Source organism: Bombus fervidus, chromosome 7 (genome assembly GCF_041682495.2).
Source record: "Bombus fervidus isolate BK054 chromosome 7, iyBomFerv1, whole genome shotgun sequence".
NCBI classification, from domain to species: domain Eukaryota; kingdom Metazoa; phylum Arthropoda; class Insecta; order Hymenoptera; family Apidae; genus Bombus; species Bombus fervidus.
The window spans coordinates 14,983,164-14,999,372 of record NC_091523.1 but is presented as its reverse complement, the minus strand read 5'-3'; the positions used below and the strand labels follow the sequence as shown (position 1 = coordinate 14,999,372).

Below are 16,209 nucleotides of genomic sequence, written 5' to 3'. Positions count from 1 at the left end.
CCTGCCGCGAAACTGAATAGATAAAGTCTTTGCACCGGGCGGGTACTTACTTTAACACGCTAATAAAATGTTTTCAGTTCTAATTAACCTTAGTGTGTCCAATCTTGAGTACGCTTTTCTGCCTTTCTTTTAGAAGTTTTTGTATTTTGTAGCCAAAGAGTGGAGAAACCGCTCCGAATTCTCATTTTATGTTATTTTTACGTGACGTGTATCATTCTGTGTATATGATTAGTATCTTCCACGTCGAAATTTATGCTAAAATTATCAATATCCAAGCTTCGAACTTGCCTCTAATTTTCAGTTCTAATTAACCTTTGTGTATCCAATCTTTTTCTGCGTTTCTTTTAGAAGTTTTTGTATTTTGTAGCCAAAGCGTGGAGAAATCGTTCCGAATTCTCATTTTATGTTATTTTTACGTGACGTGTATCATACTGTATGATTAGTATCTTCTACGCCGAAATTTATGCTAAAATTATCAATATCGAAGCTTCGAACTTGCCTCTAATTTTCAGTTCTAATTAACCTTTGTGTATCCAATCTTTTTCTGCGTTTCTTTTAAAAGTTTTTGTATTTTATAGCTAAAGCGTGGAGAAACCGCTCCGAATTCTCATTTTATGTTATTTTTACGTGACGTGTATCATTCTGTATATATGATTAGTATCTTCCACGTCGAAATTTATGCTAAAATTATCAATATCGAAGCTTCGAACTTGCCTCTAATTTTCAGTTCTAATTAACCTTTGTGTATCCAATCTTTTTCTGCGTTTCTTTTAGAAGTTTTTGTATTTTGTAGCCAAAGCGTGGAAAAACGCTCCTAATTCTCATTTTATGTTATTTTTACGTGACGTGTATTATACTGTATGATTAGTATCTTCTACGCCGAAATTTATGCTAAAATTATCAATATCGAAGCTTCGAACTTACCTCTAAGCTTGTCGAATAACAGCAGCATTTTTGTTGCCCGTGTAAAAGTTGAAGAAGTACGGTGTTCTATGAAAATAGAAAATATCTGGAATAGAAGCATTTCGTACGATTAATCGTTAACATTTTCGGAACGATGGCGCATCAAGGTGCATTTATGATGTTCAATGTTATACATTTTTAATCATTGATTGTGTTACGCACCGTGTCAGTCTGTCATCGATATTAAACGCACGCCAGGAGGTTGGAAAGAGGAACGTGCGTTGGCATTTTGACAAGCTACGCCCGCCTTAATTGACATGGAGATTGCTGTATCGTTGCGCGAACGTCGAACGATGTCGATATTTCCTTCGCTCGTTAATTACCAAATACGGTGTTCTGAAACAATAAATATTATCGAATCATGTTCGGTTAGTTACATGAACTGATGAAATTGGTCGAAAATCATGCGAGATTTCGCTAATGCGAAACATAATTTTCATTTGTTCCCCTTAAATGTATCGATTAATTACATTTACACATTCAATATCGTATGCCGTATGTTCATTTCGATGCACGATGTCTCGTTCCGATCTATTATTGCAATTGCGAACTGCAATTTCGAAAAGTATTTACGCCGAGTAGACAAAAAATACATTTGTTACAGAAAATCAAAACGTACGCTACATATTCGTATTATTCTTAAAATCTCTAGTTCTCCGAATATTGAAATATTCGAAAAATTCGATTCTAAAAGGATCGAAATCCCATGTGTAAGCGGAATAAAATTGTTTATACGCGTTACACCGCATTTCGTATTTTACAATCGTCATTTCGATATTATTATTATACGTTAACGTTTATAACGTACAGAGTAGTAGAAATTTTACGTACGGTATAAAAGTGTCACCGATGTAACGATTTAAACGGCGTCATAGACTCATCTAATACGAATGACCTCCACGACACTTAACGCATTGAGAAACTCGTCTGAGGACGTTGAACCAAACCAGCCGCGTCTTACGGCAATCCGCTATTAACACAACAGAATGTAATTATTCGGATGGTGGTGTGAGACTTGGATTGGTAAACACGCGTGTCGCAAACGGGATAGGATACAAAAGGTTCTATCAAGGTTGACATTTCCATAATGTTGGATTGGTCGCATGGAACGATCGTACGTACAAGGGACAAAGCACGGTTCGATAATGGCACGAGGATTTATAGATTTTTTTACCGACTAACGGTGATGAACGAGTAATCTGATGGATAGGAACGTGGATCCGATTCGAAGCGTATTTCAATTACTTAGCCCGATGAACTATGTACACGGAATCTAACGAAGCGGTCGTGAACAAGAAACATGCAACTCGTGCTAGTACGACAATGATCACGTGCGTGACTACGGTGACGTTCACGACTGCAATACCAGCCAGTTTATCAATGGGCCAACGCTGGTAATCTAGCACGGCCGACGTGCATGAATATTCGCGAGCCACGTTGAAATCAGGCTCGATGTCCAATTAGGATTCCCTACTGACGACAGATTAGTCGTTACACTCGGCAAGGATTTCAGTTTCACGGGACAATTAATTATTTTTCTCTTTGTTAGTTAAAATTACGGGACATTCTATAAATATTTTCATTAAAAATTTTCCACGCGGATGTTTGCAAATCCTGCGCAACAGCCCTAAGTCACGTAGCAGCAATAAATCCGTAAGTCAACAGATGTAACGATCAGTTAAGATAATTCAATGCAAAGATACTCTGATTTTTCAAACGGAATTTTTCAAAATTCATCGATTATAATTTGTCGTTAGATAGTATCTTTGCGTCATATGGGAGAATTATATCGAACGGACTTGGGCTATTCAGCCGTATTGAAATACATAATTCGATACACGTCGGTTTCAAATTCATATTTTATTATACTTAACATATACTATACTATGTATATGTTATTCGTTGCAAAGTCAAATCACAGCCAGCTGATTCGGTTGAGGCAATTAAAAAATATCGAGTTACTGGTTTATCAATGAGCCAACGATCGTATCACGATATTTCCACCATATTCCATCGAGCTGCGACGTACAACGAACTCTTCTAACTTTTCTATATCATCGTCGATGTTGGAATTTTTCAGACGACATCGCTGTCCGCACAATCTGCCACAAGATCACCTTGAGATTCCTCGAGACGGGCCCGTCCACGCGGTGACTTCCTATCGCGAGGAATTCGATGAGAAACACGTCGACAGGCAGACCGTGTACCACCACGAAGACCATCTTCGGATGGAAGGAGAATTCATCGGAGAGAGGCGAACAGACTATGTGGTGACGAGGGGCGAGAGAACACCGGTAAGGAAACCGCAGGATAACCTGAAACCGGAGGGTGAGTTCATCGGCAGACCCAGGGAGGAAGCTCCGACGAAAGGAGAGAAAGCTCCGGTGAAAAAGCCGCAGGATAACTTGAAGCCAGAAGGCGAATTCATTGGAAGACCGAAGGAAGAAGCCCCGAAATATGCAGATCGAACGCCTGTCAGGCGACCTCAGGATAATCTCAGACCGGAAGGAGACTTCGACAGTGAGCTTCGTTTCTAATAAATTTTTTAACTCGTGCGACGTCGAATTTTTTGACCACTATAACGACAATTTTTGCTTTATCAATTATGAATAATCGCTGTACATTTTTCCTGATTTTATAGAGAAAGATATAGCGCGAACTGAGATTTAGAACATCGACTGTCCTTTTTTAATAGAAACTTGCAATTTCTCCCGACATCGTGTGAACATTGAAGATCACTTTTTCAAGACAAATCTGAAATTTCGAGGAACGTGATATTAAAGATGCCACAAATATGTTCATCTGATCGGCTGATCATCGTGAAATTTTAAAATCTAAAATTCGTGTGATTTTGATTTGTCTTTCTTATTGTAGTTAGATCTTTTTACTATAGTTAATTCGTATTGTCGTAACATTTAACTTGTATGTGCAGGTACAACCACAACGGAGCTGGTGTTCACCGGTACACCCGGTGAACGTCCCAGACCAGTACGTCGCAATACCTACACAAAGGTCGAGGGTGAATTCATCGACTCGACAACTACGAGATCCGAATACGTCGATCATCGAACGGTTCAACGTGCCGAGATCATTAAACGTACGGATAACCTCACAGTAGGAGAGGGTGAATTCACAGTAAGTTATTTTGGAAATTGGAAATTACGAATGACAATCTTTTTTTATTTGTATATTAACTTTCGATGGTAAATTTAAACGCGTCATACTCTCTGACATCTTTGATAAGGAACGACATCGTAATTTTGTAATTAAAAAATATTGAAAAACTGACAAATATTTATTAAAAGTATGATTTATCTCGTCTCGTTCTAACTTTCCCTCTGCTCCGTATTAAAACGATATTCAGAAAGCGAGTCCATTGTCCCAGTTACTCTTATCTCTACATTAATCGCTGATCTAGTACGAAATGTGCTTTAGGGTACCTCTCATCATAAAGAGGATTTCCACACGTACGACATAGTTGAGAGGACACCTCGACGACGAATCGACTACACCGACGAGGATGACCGCTTTTATGGCAAGACCGATATCGTGGAAAGCACCACAACGACTCAGGAACAGTATCAAACTTTCGATCAAACCGACTATAGAAGCACTGCCGTGATTAGACGAGACGATAATTTGAGACCGGAAGGACCGTTTGAAGGAGTGCCTCATACTAAGGACGACTACGTTGTGCCAGCGATAACGAGAAGACCGGAACCGCAGAAACCCAAGGACAATTTGCGACCTGAAGGACCGTTCGAAGGAAGACCGAAAGACGATTACAAACCAACCGGAGGCGAAAGAGCAGACGTGAAGAGACCACAGGATAACTTGAAGCCCGAAGGACCGTTCGAGGGACGTCCGAAAGACGATTATTCACCGAAAACAGCTGAACGCCCGGAAGTTAAGAGACCTGAGGATAACTTGAGACCAGAAGGACCGTTCGAAGGACGACCTAAAGACGACTATAAACCTACTAGAGGAGATAGAGCAGATATCAAGAGACCTGAAGATAATTTAAGACCCGAAGGACTATTCCAAGGGCGCCCGAAGGATGATTTTACACCGAAGACAGCTGAACGTCCGGAAGTAAAGAGGCCGCAGGATAATTTGAGACCCGAAGGTCCGTTCGAAGGACGTCCAAAGGATGATTTTTCACCGAAACGAGGTGAAAGACCAGAGGTTAGAAGACCTGAGGATAATTTGAGACCGGAAGGACCGTTCGAAGGTCGACCTAAAGATGATTATAAACCAACCAGAGGCGAAAGAGTTGATGTTAAGAGACCTGAAGATAACCTGAGACCTGAAGGACCTTTCGAAGGACGACCCAAGGATGATTTCACACCAAAAACAGCTGAACGTCCGGAAGTGAAGAGGCCACAGGACAATTTAAGACCGGAAGGTCCCTTCGAAGGACGTCCAAAGGATGATTTTTCACCCAAACGAGGTGAAAGACCAGAGGTTAGAAGACCTGAGGATAATTTGAGACCGGAAGGACCCTTCGAAGGACGTCCAAAGGATGACTACACACCAAAAACTGCTGAACGTCCGGAAGTGAAGAGGCCACAGGACAATTTAAGACCGGAAGGTCCCTTCGAAGGACGTCCAAAGGATGATTTTTCACCAAAACGAGGTGAAAGACCAGAGGTTAGAAGACCTGAGGACAATTTGAGACCAGAAGGACCGTTCGAAGGACGTCCAAAGGACGACTTCACACCAAAAATAGCTGAACGTCCGGAAGTGAAGAGGCCACAGGACAATTTGAGACCCGAAGGACCGTTCGAAGGACGTCCAAAGGATGATTTTTCACCAAAACGAGGTGAAAGACCAGAAGTTAGAAGACCCGAGGACAATTTGAGACCGGAAGGACCTTTCGAAGGCAGACCCAAGGATGATTACAAACCAACCAGAGGCGAAAGAGCTGATGTTAAGAGGCCTGAAGATAATTTGAGACCCGAAGGACCGTTCGAAGGACGTCCAAAGGACGACTTCACACCAAAAATAGCTGAACGTCCGGAAGTGAAGAGGCCACAGGACAATTTGAGACCCGAAGGACCGTTCGAAGGACGTCCAAAGGATGACTTTTCACCCAAACTAGGTGAAAGACCAGAGGTTAGAAGACCTGAGGACAATTTGAGACCAGAAGGACCGTTCGAAGGACGTCCAAAGGACGACTTCACACCAAAAATAGCTGAACGTCCGGAAGTGAAGAGACCACAGGATAATTTGAGACCCGAAGGACCTTTCGAAGGACGTCCAAAGGATGATTTTTCACCAAAACGAGGTGAAAGACCAGAAGTTAGAAGACCTGAGGACAATTTGAGACCGGAAGGACCTTTCGAAGGCAGACCCAAGGATGATTACAAACCAACCAGAGGCGAAAGAGCTGATGTTAAGAGGCCTGAAGATAATTTGAGACCCGAAGGACCGTTCGAAGGACGTCCAAAGGATGATTTCACACCAAAAATAGCTGAACGTCCGGAAGTGAAGAGGCCACAGGATAATTTAAGACCGGAAGGTCCGTTCGAAGGACGCCCAAAGGATGACTTTTCACCCAAACTAGGTGAAAGACCAGAGGTTATAAGACCTGAGGACAATTTGAGACCGGAAGGACCGTTCGAAGGTCGACCTAAAGATGATTTCTTGCCGAAAACGGCGGAAAGGCCAGAAGTGAGAAGACCTCAGGATAATTTGAGACCTGAAGGACCATTCGAAGGACGACCCAAGGATGATTATGTGCCAATCAGAGGTGAACGTGCGGACGTGAAACGTCCAGAAGATAATTTGAGACCAGAGGGTCCGTTCGAAGGAAGGCCTAAAGATGATTTCTCACCGAAAACAGCTGAACGTCCAGAGGTAAAGAGACCACAAGATAATTTGAGACCGGAAGGTCCATTCGAAGGACGTCCTAAGGACGATTTCACACCGAAAACAGCTGAACGTCCTGAAGTCAGAAGACCACAGGACAATCTTCGACCTGAAGGACAGTTTGAAGATCGTCCAAGACACGAATATACCCCTGGTGAGAGACGTACACCTATTAAACACCCAGATAACTTGTATCCCGAAGGAGAATTCGAGAGACCATCGCCTGTCCCCTATGGTCCTGGAGAAAGAGCGCCGATTGTCCGACATCCGGATGAGCTGTTTCCTGAAGGCGATTTTCCAGGTAGAGAACGCGTTCCATTCGTCCCAGCTGAACGTAGGACGCCCATTAAGCACGATGATAACCTTCGTCCTGAGGGACCTTTCGAAGGTAGACCTAAGGATGATTATAAACCAACGAGAGGTGAACGTGCTGACGTGAAGCGTCCTCAAGATAACTTGAAACCGGAGGGTCCATTTGAAGGAAGGCCTAAAGATGATTACAAACCAACCAGAGGTGAGCGTGCGGACGTGAAACGCCCAGAAGATAATTTGAGACCAGAGGGTCCGTTCGAAGGAAGACCTAAAGATGATTTCTCACCGAAAACAGCTGAACGTCCAGAGGTAAAGAGACCACAAGATAATTTGAGACCGGAAGGTCCATTCGAAGGACGTCCTAAGGATGATTTCACACCGAAAACAGCTGAACGTCCGGAAGTCAGAAGACCACAGGACAATCTGCGACCTGAAGGACAGTTTGAAGATCGCCCAAGACACGAATATACTCCTGCTGAAAGACGCACACCTATTAAACATCCAGATAACTTGTATCCCGAAGGAGAATTCGAGAGACCATCGCCTGTCCCCTATGGTCCCGGCGAAAGAGCGCCGATTGTTCGACATCCGGATGAGCTGTTTCCTGAAGGCGATTTTACAGATAGAGAACGCGTTCCATTCGTCCCAGCTGAACGTAGAACGCCTATTAAGCACGATGATAACCTTCGCCCTGAAGGTCCTTTCGAAGGAAGACCTAAAGATGATTTCTCACCGAAAACAGCCGAACGTCCGGAAGTGAGGAGACCTCAGGACAATTTGAGACCAGAAGGTCCTTTCGAAGGAAGACCTAAAGACGATTACAAACCAACTAGAGGAGACCGTGCCGACGTAAAACGTCCTCAAGATAATTTGAAACCTGAAGGATCCTTCGAAGGTCGTCCAAAAGATGATTTCTCTCCAAAAACAGCCGAACGTCCCGAGGTTCGAAGACCGCAGGACAATTTGTATCCTGAAGGCGAATTCGAGAGACCAGAAAAGCTTACGGTTGGTCCAGCAGAGAAACGCACACCGATTAAACATCCGGATAACCTCAAACCCGAAGGAGAATTCGTTGGTAAGCCTAAAGATGATTTCACTCCGACTAAAGGCGACAGAGCTGTTGTTAAGAGACCCGAAGACAATTTGAAACCAGAAGGTCCATTCGAGGGCAGGCCTAAGGACGACTATCAACCGGTTCATGGCGAACGAATGGATATCATCAGACGCACGGACAATCTTCGAATGGAAGGTAACATCGAAACTTACAGATCAAGAGACGAATATACGGACTTCTTAATTCGCGAGAGAGCCGAAGTTACCAAGTATCAAGACAATTTGCGCATGGAGGGCGAATTTATCGATGTTAGGACCAGAGACGATTTCAAAGTTGTAAGAGGCGAGAGAGTCGATATCGTGAAGCATCCTGACAATTTGAGACCGGAGGGTCCATTCGAGGGTCGTCCAAAGGACGATTATTCTCCTAAGAGAGCAGAGAGGCCGGAAGTAAAGAGACCAGAAGATAATCTCAAACCAGAAGGAGAATTTATCGGCAGACCGAAAGAGGAAGCGCCTAAACAAGGTGAGAGGGCTCCGATTAAGAAACCAAAAGACAATTTGCGACCTGAAGGGGAATTCGAGAGGCCAGAGAAGCAACCTGTTGGTCCTGCTGAAAAGAGAACTCCGATCAAACATGCTGATAATTTGAAACCCGAAGGGGAATTTGAAAGACCTAAACCGGAAGAGTTTAAACCCGCTGAAAGACCAATTGTCAAGAAACCAACAGACAATCTAAAACCAGAAGGAGACTTCGTTGGTCGGCCCAAAGAGGAAACACCGCGAAAGGGCGAAAGAGCGGACGTAAAGAGACCAAAGGACAATTTATATCCTGAAGGAGAATTCGAAGTTCCAGAGAGGAAGCCTGTTGGTCCAGCTGAGAGAAGAACACCGATCAAACACGAGGATAATTTGCGCCCTGAAGGTGATTTCGAAAGACCGCAACCTGAAAAATTCAGACCTGCCGAGAGACCAGTTGCGAAGAGGCCTCAAGACAACTTGAAACCTGAAGGAGAATTTATTGGGCGACCGAAGGAAGAGTCACCGACTAAGGGAGAGAGGGCCGATGTTAAGAGACCGGAAGATAACCTGAAACCAGAAGGTACTTTCGAAAGACCTGAGAAGCAACCCTTGGGGCCAGCTGAGAAACGTACTCCTATTAAACATCCTGATAACTTGAAGCCCGAAGGCGACTTTACCGGAAAGCCAAAAGAAGAAGCTCCTAAACGCGGAGAACGCGCTGATATCAAGAGACCACAGGATAATCTACGTCCAGAAGGTGAATTTGAGAAACCAGAAAAATCTCCAGTGAAACCTGCCGAGAGAAGATCTCCGATTAAACATCCCGATAATTTGAAACCCGAAGGAGAATTCGTTGGTAGACCAAAGGACGATTACAAACCGACTAGAGGAGAACGCGCCGATGTTAAAAGACCCGAGGATAATCTTAAACCCGAGGGACCGTTCGAAGGTCGTCCTAAAGACGATTTTGTTCCCGTTCGTGGCGAACGAGTAGATATCGTCAAACGTACGGACAACTTGCGAATGGAAGGAAATATAGAGACTTACAGGTCCAGAGACGAATATACGGACTTCTTAATTCGCGAAAGAGCCGAGGTCACTAAGTATCAGGATAATTTGCATATGGAGGGCGAGTTCACTGATATCAGAACGAGGGACGATTTCAAGGTAGTGAAAGGAGAGCGTGTGGATATCGTGAAACATCCGGATAATTTGAAACCGGAAGGTCCGTTCGAGGGTCGACCGAAAGACGATTACTCGCCTAAAAAAGCAGACAGACCAGAGATAAAGAAACCAGAGGACAACCTGAAACCCGAGGGAGAATTCGAAAGACCTGAAAAGAAACCTGTTGGTCCAGCGGAAAGACGTTCACCTATAAAACACGATGACAATTTGAAACCTGAAGGTGAATTTATCGGACGTCCGAAGGAACAGGCACCGAAGAAAGGTGAAAGAGCAGATGTGAAGAAGCCAAAGGACAATTTGAAACCAGAAGGTACCTTTGACAGGCCAGAGAAGAAGCCGATGGGTCCTGCTGAGAGGCGCAGTCCAATCAAACATCCGGATAATTTGAAAACACAGGGAGAATTCGTTGGTCGTCCTAAGGAAGAAACGCCATTGAAGGGCGAACGTGCGGATATTACCAGGCCAAAGGATAATCTAAAACCGGAGGGTGAATTCCAGAGGCCGCAGAAGTCGCCTGTTGGTCCAGCCGAGAAGAGAACGCCTATACGTCACGAAGATAATCTTCATCCTGAAGGAGAATTCGTAGGAAGACCTAAAGACGACTTCACTCCAAAACGGGTTGATAGGCCGGTTCAGAAGAAGCCAAAGGATAACTTGAAACCGGAGGGTGAATTTATAGGCAAGCCTAAGGACGATTATAAGCCTACAAAGGGCGAGAGAACAGAGATAGTCGTTCACAGAGATAATTTGAAAATGGAGGGTGATATGGATGTACGTCGGTCAAGGGACGATTACAAGACGATCACCAAGGTGGAAAGAGTCGATGTAGTTCGTCGAGAGGATAACCTGAAGATGGAGGGTGAGTTCGTGGATATTCGAAGACGAGATGACTACAGAGTGACACGCGGTGAACGCAGCGAGATTATCAGACACGAAGATAATTTGAGACCCGAAGGAGAATTCGAGAGACCCGATACGCGTCCGATTGGTCCGGCTGAGAGAAGAACGCCTATCAAGCATCCTGATAATTTGAAACCCGAAGGCCAATTCGCTCAACGTCCTAAAACTCCTACGCCAACCAAAGGAGAAAGGGCTCCTATGAAGAAACCTAAAGATAATCTTAGACCCGAAGGAGAATTCGACAGACCAGAGAAGGCGCCTGTTGGTCCTGCAGAGAGAAGAACACCGATTAAACATCCTGATAATTTGCATCCAGAAGGAGATTTTGTCGGAAGGCCGAGACAAGACACGCCAACTAAAGGGGATCGTGCTGACGTGAAGAGACCAAAGGACAATTTACATCCTGAAGGTGATTTTGCTAAACGAACGCCTCAGAAGGTTGGTCCAGCCGAGAGACGCACACCGATTCGCCACGAGGACAACCTTCATCCCGAAGGAGACTTCTATATGGTGCCTAAAGACGATTTCACACCTAAGAGAGGCGAACGAGCGCCAGTTAGAAAGCCGCAAGATAATCTGAGGCCAGAAGGCGAAATGGATGTCAGTCCATCTTCTAAGGATGACTATAGACACGTGAACGGAGAACGAGTGGAAGTTCGTCGACACGAGGATCATCTGAGAATGGAAGGAGAGATAGACGTTCGTAGATCCAGGGACGATTACAAGAAGATCACGAAGGTGGAAAGGGTGAACGTTAGAAAGCACGAGGACAACCTCAAGATGGAAGGTGAATTTATCGATGTACGCAGGAAAGATGATTACACGTACGTAATCGGCGAACGTACACCGGTTAAGAAACATCCTGACAATCTTCGACCGGAAGGAGACTTCGAAAGACCTGGAAAGTCTCCTCTGGGACCGGGTGAAAGACGTTCACCTATTAAACATCCCGATAACCTGAGACCAGAAGGTGATTTCGAGCGTAGAACACCGGAGAAGGTTGGTCCGGTAGAACGTCGATCTCCGATTCGTCATGTGGACAATTTGAAACCAGAAGGAGACTTTGTCGGAAGACCTCGCGACGATTTCACACCGAAGAGAGGAGAAAGAGCGGAGGTAATTCGTCGAGAGGATAACTTGAAGATGATCGGCGAGTTCCAAGACTCCACTTCCCAGAGATCCACGTATACGGTCGTTCGTGGAGAACGCGCTGAGATTAAACGTCACGAGGATAATTTGAAGGTGAGCACAGGTGCCATGGAAACGAAGACAACTTCCAGAGACACGTTTACACCGGCTAAGAAAGAAGTTTCTACGCCTGGTAGAGCCGTAACTCGCAGACATCACATGGAGTCTTCGATTACCTTAGGAGACGACACTTCTACGATGTCTACGACTACTCAGAGGAACTACAACACTTTCACCAAACGCACTGCCAAGGAAGTTGCCGCAAAGATAAGCAGCATGGAAACAGATACCAGGAGAAGCGTTTCAACCGAATCGAAGACCGTAGAAAATGGAACGACGATTACGACTACGAAGAGAACGAGTGGAGAGAGAATCTCATCGGCTCAGAATGTTCAGCATCAATCTCAGCGTGTGATAACGGATCATCGTGCCGTACAACCCGATGGTCCTCAGCCAGACTCTAGAAAGTCTCTGTCAACTGTTTCAGGCAATCAGCACTACATAAGCGAACACCATCAAAGAGCACAGTCAAGCGAAAGACATTTGAGATCGCAGAACGTGACTCAAACGCGACGAGTTATCGACGACAGGTCTCTCGCGGATGCGCAAAACCACCAGGGTGTCGTGGTCGATGGAAGATACAGCGAACAACAGAGGCAGCAAATCGAAAAACATCAACAAGAGACAAGCAAAAGGGACTACGTTAACACTCAACACATCGAGTCTCGACAGACTGCAACCAGACAGAAGCAACAACACGAACAGCACACGGTTTCCAGCCAAGCTCGCTATAATTCCAACCAGACGAGCAGTGCCGAGTTCAGGCAAGCCATCAGCGGCCAATCTATGGAGAAATTGCAGATGGACGGTGCTGTGACGAAGACCAGCCACCACAGGAAGAACGTAATCTCTTCATCGTCCGCGGACGTTACTAACTCGGTTCTTCACAGACGCAGAGCCACTTCGTCCACGGAGGCTCTTCACACGATCTCTTCTACAGCCGCTGATCAAAAGAAGAGTATCTCGAATTTGGCAGAGAGCGGCCAGTACATCAGCAATTCGAGTCAGAGCAGCGATCGACGTAGTTTGACCTCTTTACATCGCAGCACTAAAGAAGGAAATCCTTGGGCGTCGTCGACCTACGAACGTCCACAGAGAATCGTTCGGCAGGACAATTTAACAGTAGGTGGCAAGTTCTATTCGCACAGCGAGGCGAAGAATTATGGAAATTTCACCAGTCAGAAGGTAGAAAGAGTACAGAGACAGGCGAACGTATCGCACATCAATTTAGGAGATGGAAGCATGGTCACTTCGAGCATGTACAAGAAGGAGTACACGCCCAGACACAAAGGACCCTGTCCTGCGACGCTTATCGAGGCCAAACAGACGCCTTTCAAGCACACCAGAGACACGCAGAAGCACAAGTTCTATATGCCCGTCATTTCTAATTAAAATAACTTTCCTTCTCTGCCATAGAGATTATATTATAAAAGCAACTGTAACAGTCGGAGGGTCTCGAGATATTATTTGTTTCTTTTCGCGAGGTTTTTCAGAATACTTAGCATTTTTCCTCTGGATGAAGCGTACAGTACTGATCGGAAATTTGGAATCATTGTAATTCAATGATTTAAGAGAAAATAGACCAAGAATTTTGCGTCAACCGGGAAAGTTCTCTCGTTAAAGATTTATCGAAGCGAAAGGAATCATTATCGATATTTACAGTATTAATTTCGAATCGATATCGAAACCGATAGAGTCCGAGACATGAAAAGAAATCTCGACTAAGAATTTTCTATTATTTTAAAAACTTGTTTCGCTAAATATTTATTCGAACAACGGAAATTGTAGTAACATGAAAATTAGCGAAAACTTCGATGTAAATGGAACTAAAAAAGTAGGTAATTCCAAATTTTTGATCGGTAGCGTACGCTCCAAACATCGGAGATTCGTTATACGTCTCGAATGGGATTAGATCTAAGCTAAATTTGCGGGCTGTGATGAACTCGTGTCGTTCGATATTTATTTCGTCAAGAATCTCTAGATATCCCTTTCGTCGTTCTGCAATCAGCGTGCTCGTAAAGGATCGATACTGACATATGGAACTGTGTGAATTACTTATAAAAGTACACTTTTATGCGCGTAAACATATACATACATAAAATATATACATACACACATATGCATATATCCGTACCGTGTCAATATAATAGTTTTATCCTTCGAGAAGGATAAGGTGAGCGCGATGTTGAAAAAGGTTCTTCGTCGATATAAAAATGGTTATCGATCAAAAACAAAAAAAAAAAAAGAAAAAAAAATGGCTAATGATACTTGAACCGAGAGATGCGGATGCGAGATGACACGCAGATGAAAAATCGAGTTAAGATTTATTTTCACCTTAAGCCACGTGTATTACAAAGCAATAACTAGAGCTTAAATCCGTGATACGGACGAATCTGATTGAAACATTAGGTTCGGCCGATATTTAGAATAGATGCGACGTTCCAAGTCGCACGTAGCGTTCTTTCTCGATCAGCTTCGTTTTTACATTTAACCGTTTCTTTCGCCTTGCTGACAAATAGACTGCGGATGCTTATGCATTTGTGGAATTGCACATAACGCGCGGCAACATCTGGCATATCCGTCACAGGTGAGAAATACGATCGGTTTTTTTTTTATAATTTCATATCGAAACGAGACGTTTCGTTTTAAAAAATATATGAAATCGTATGACAAAAATCGGAAAATAAAAAGAAAAAGAGAACGGACTTGTCATACTTTTCCCCTTCGTATTTAACGAACGAAAAAGAAATCTTACGTTGCGTCGTTCTACTTGTGCTCGTAGAAAGTATGAAAATATGAATTACTGTATAAACATCCACAGTCTACCGATAACCGTATCATCCCCCGTCCTCTATTATCCCCTTTAACAACCCCGTGATTTACATTAACCTTCAGTATCGTTCGAATAGACGAGTCATGTACGTTGCGACGTTAACATTTCCGGCAGAGCTTCGCGAAGAAGTCGAGCGTTTTCCGGTTTCATCGGTTCGTTCGACGCTACGATGCTTGTTTCCATTATGGAACGAATTATTATATTATTCATTTTTTGTTTCCTATTTTTTTTTTTTTTTTTACTTTTTCGTCTTTTTGTTTTGATCCATTTACACCAGGTGTTATGTGTTTTCGATCGAATAAAAACGTTTCGCAATTACTTCTTGACCTTGCATTTCCCCTCCTCGAGCACCACTTTGGTTATTCTCTGGCTTTTCTTTCAATTGTATTTTATATAATCGTTGCATTTAGTCCTTTCGATAACCTTTAAATCGTAATAGACGATCGTCTGGTAGGTGATAGATTATACGCGTAGGTGTATGGTTACACGTAACTGCACTCGAGTCACGAAACAAGATTTTCTTTTCACCAGACCAAGAGCTGTTCGCGAGGAATGTGAACAACGAGAGCTCCATGGACTTGGCTACAGTTTCTTTTACTTTATTCGAGGACCACGTGGAAAGAATACGATAAGCGGTGTATATCTTTAAATCTGAGAAATCGTGTCGCTTCTTAGCCGCCAGCTGACATCGAGAAACTAAGAGCTCGACAAAAATAAACTTGTCACGTTTTCCCCGTGTGCTCTTCGTTTTCCTACACGTATAACTAACTCGTTCTGTTAACCTGATTTAAGTAAATGATTACACGTTCAAGTTATATTTTATGCGTTTAGTCTTCTCTTACTAATTCTCCAGCGAACGATGAACAACTCGAGTATGTATATTAAGATTTACGTATCATCGAGTGAAAAAATTCTATCGTAACACTTACAGAAGCAAACAGGATCACGATGACACCGATCGCGTTAAAGATGTTGTAAATACGCGCGATCGAATTTATCAGCGTCGTTGACGAAACTAGGAGGCAACCGTTTGTTATGAAATATTTGTTATTATCGCGACTTTGTCGAATGAGCTTTTAACGATTGTAACAATGCGGACAAATGGAAGAGAAACATCGTTCGAATATGGTTTATGTATAAGTACATATAACGTGTCATCGTGTCTAATTCCTAATAAAGAAATTATTTTCTCTATCGTAATTTACTTTCTCACAAATCCAACCTTCGCAAACTGTATACGTATACTACTTCGTATATACAACTGTATACGAACAGTCGTTTCGCTTCGAATAATTAGAAAGTTAAGTTTCAGGTGTTTGCTG

At 43.5% G+C, this 16,209-nt stretch overlaps 1 protein-coding gene across 4 annotated transcripts in view; it reads left to right on the top strand.

Moving 5' to 3' along the window:
* Sdb (SAXO downstream of blistered) overlaps positions 1–14,268 on the top strand; it is a 35,964-nt gene extending 21,696 nt beyond the window's left edge. Inside the window, exons 4-7 of one of the 4 annotated variants that reach the window (XM_072007742.1) lie at positions 3,044–3,483; positions 3,896–4,098; positions 4,399–5,089; positions 5,183–14,268. In XM_072007742.1, the coding sequence (XP_071863843.1) occupies positions 3,044–3,483; positions 3,896–4,098; positions 4,399–5,089; positions 5,183–13,446 (9,598 nt within the window). In that variant the 3' untranslated portion in view covers positions 13,447–14,268. Of the gene's footprint in view, positions 1–3,043; positions 3,484–3,895; positions 4,099–4,398 lie in introns of all 4 variants that reach the window. The other 3 variants (XM_072007743.1, XM_072007741.1, XM_072007740.1) reach the window with 3 other exon arrangements.
* Positions 14,269–16,209: the final 1,941 nt, after the last annotated feature.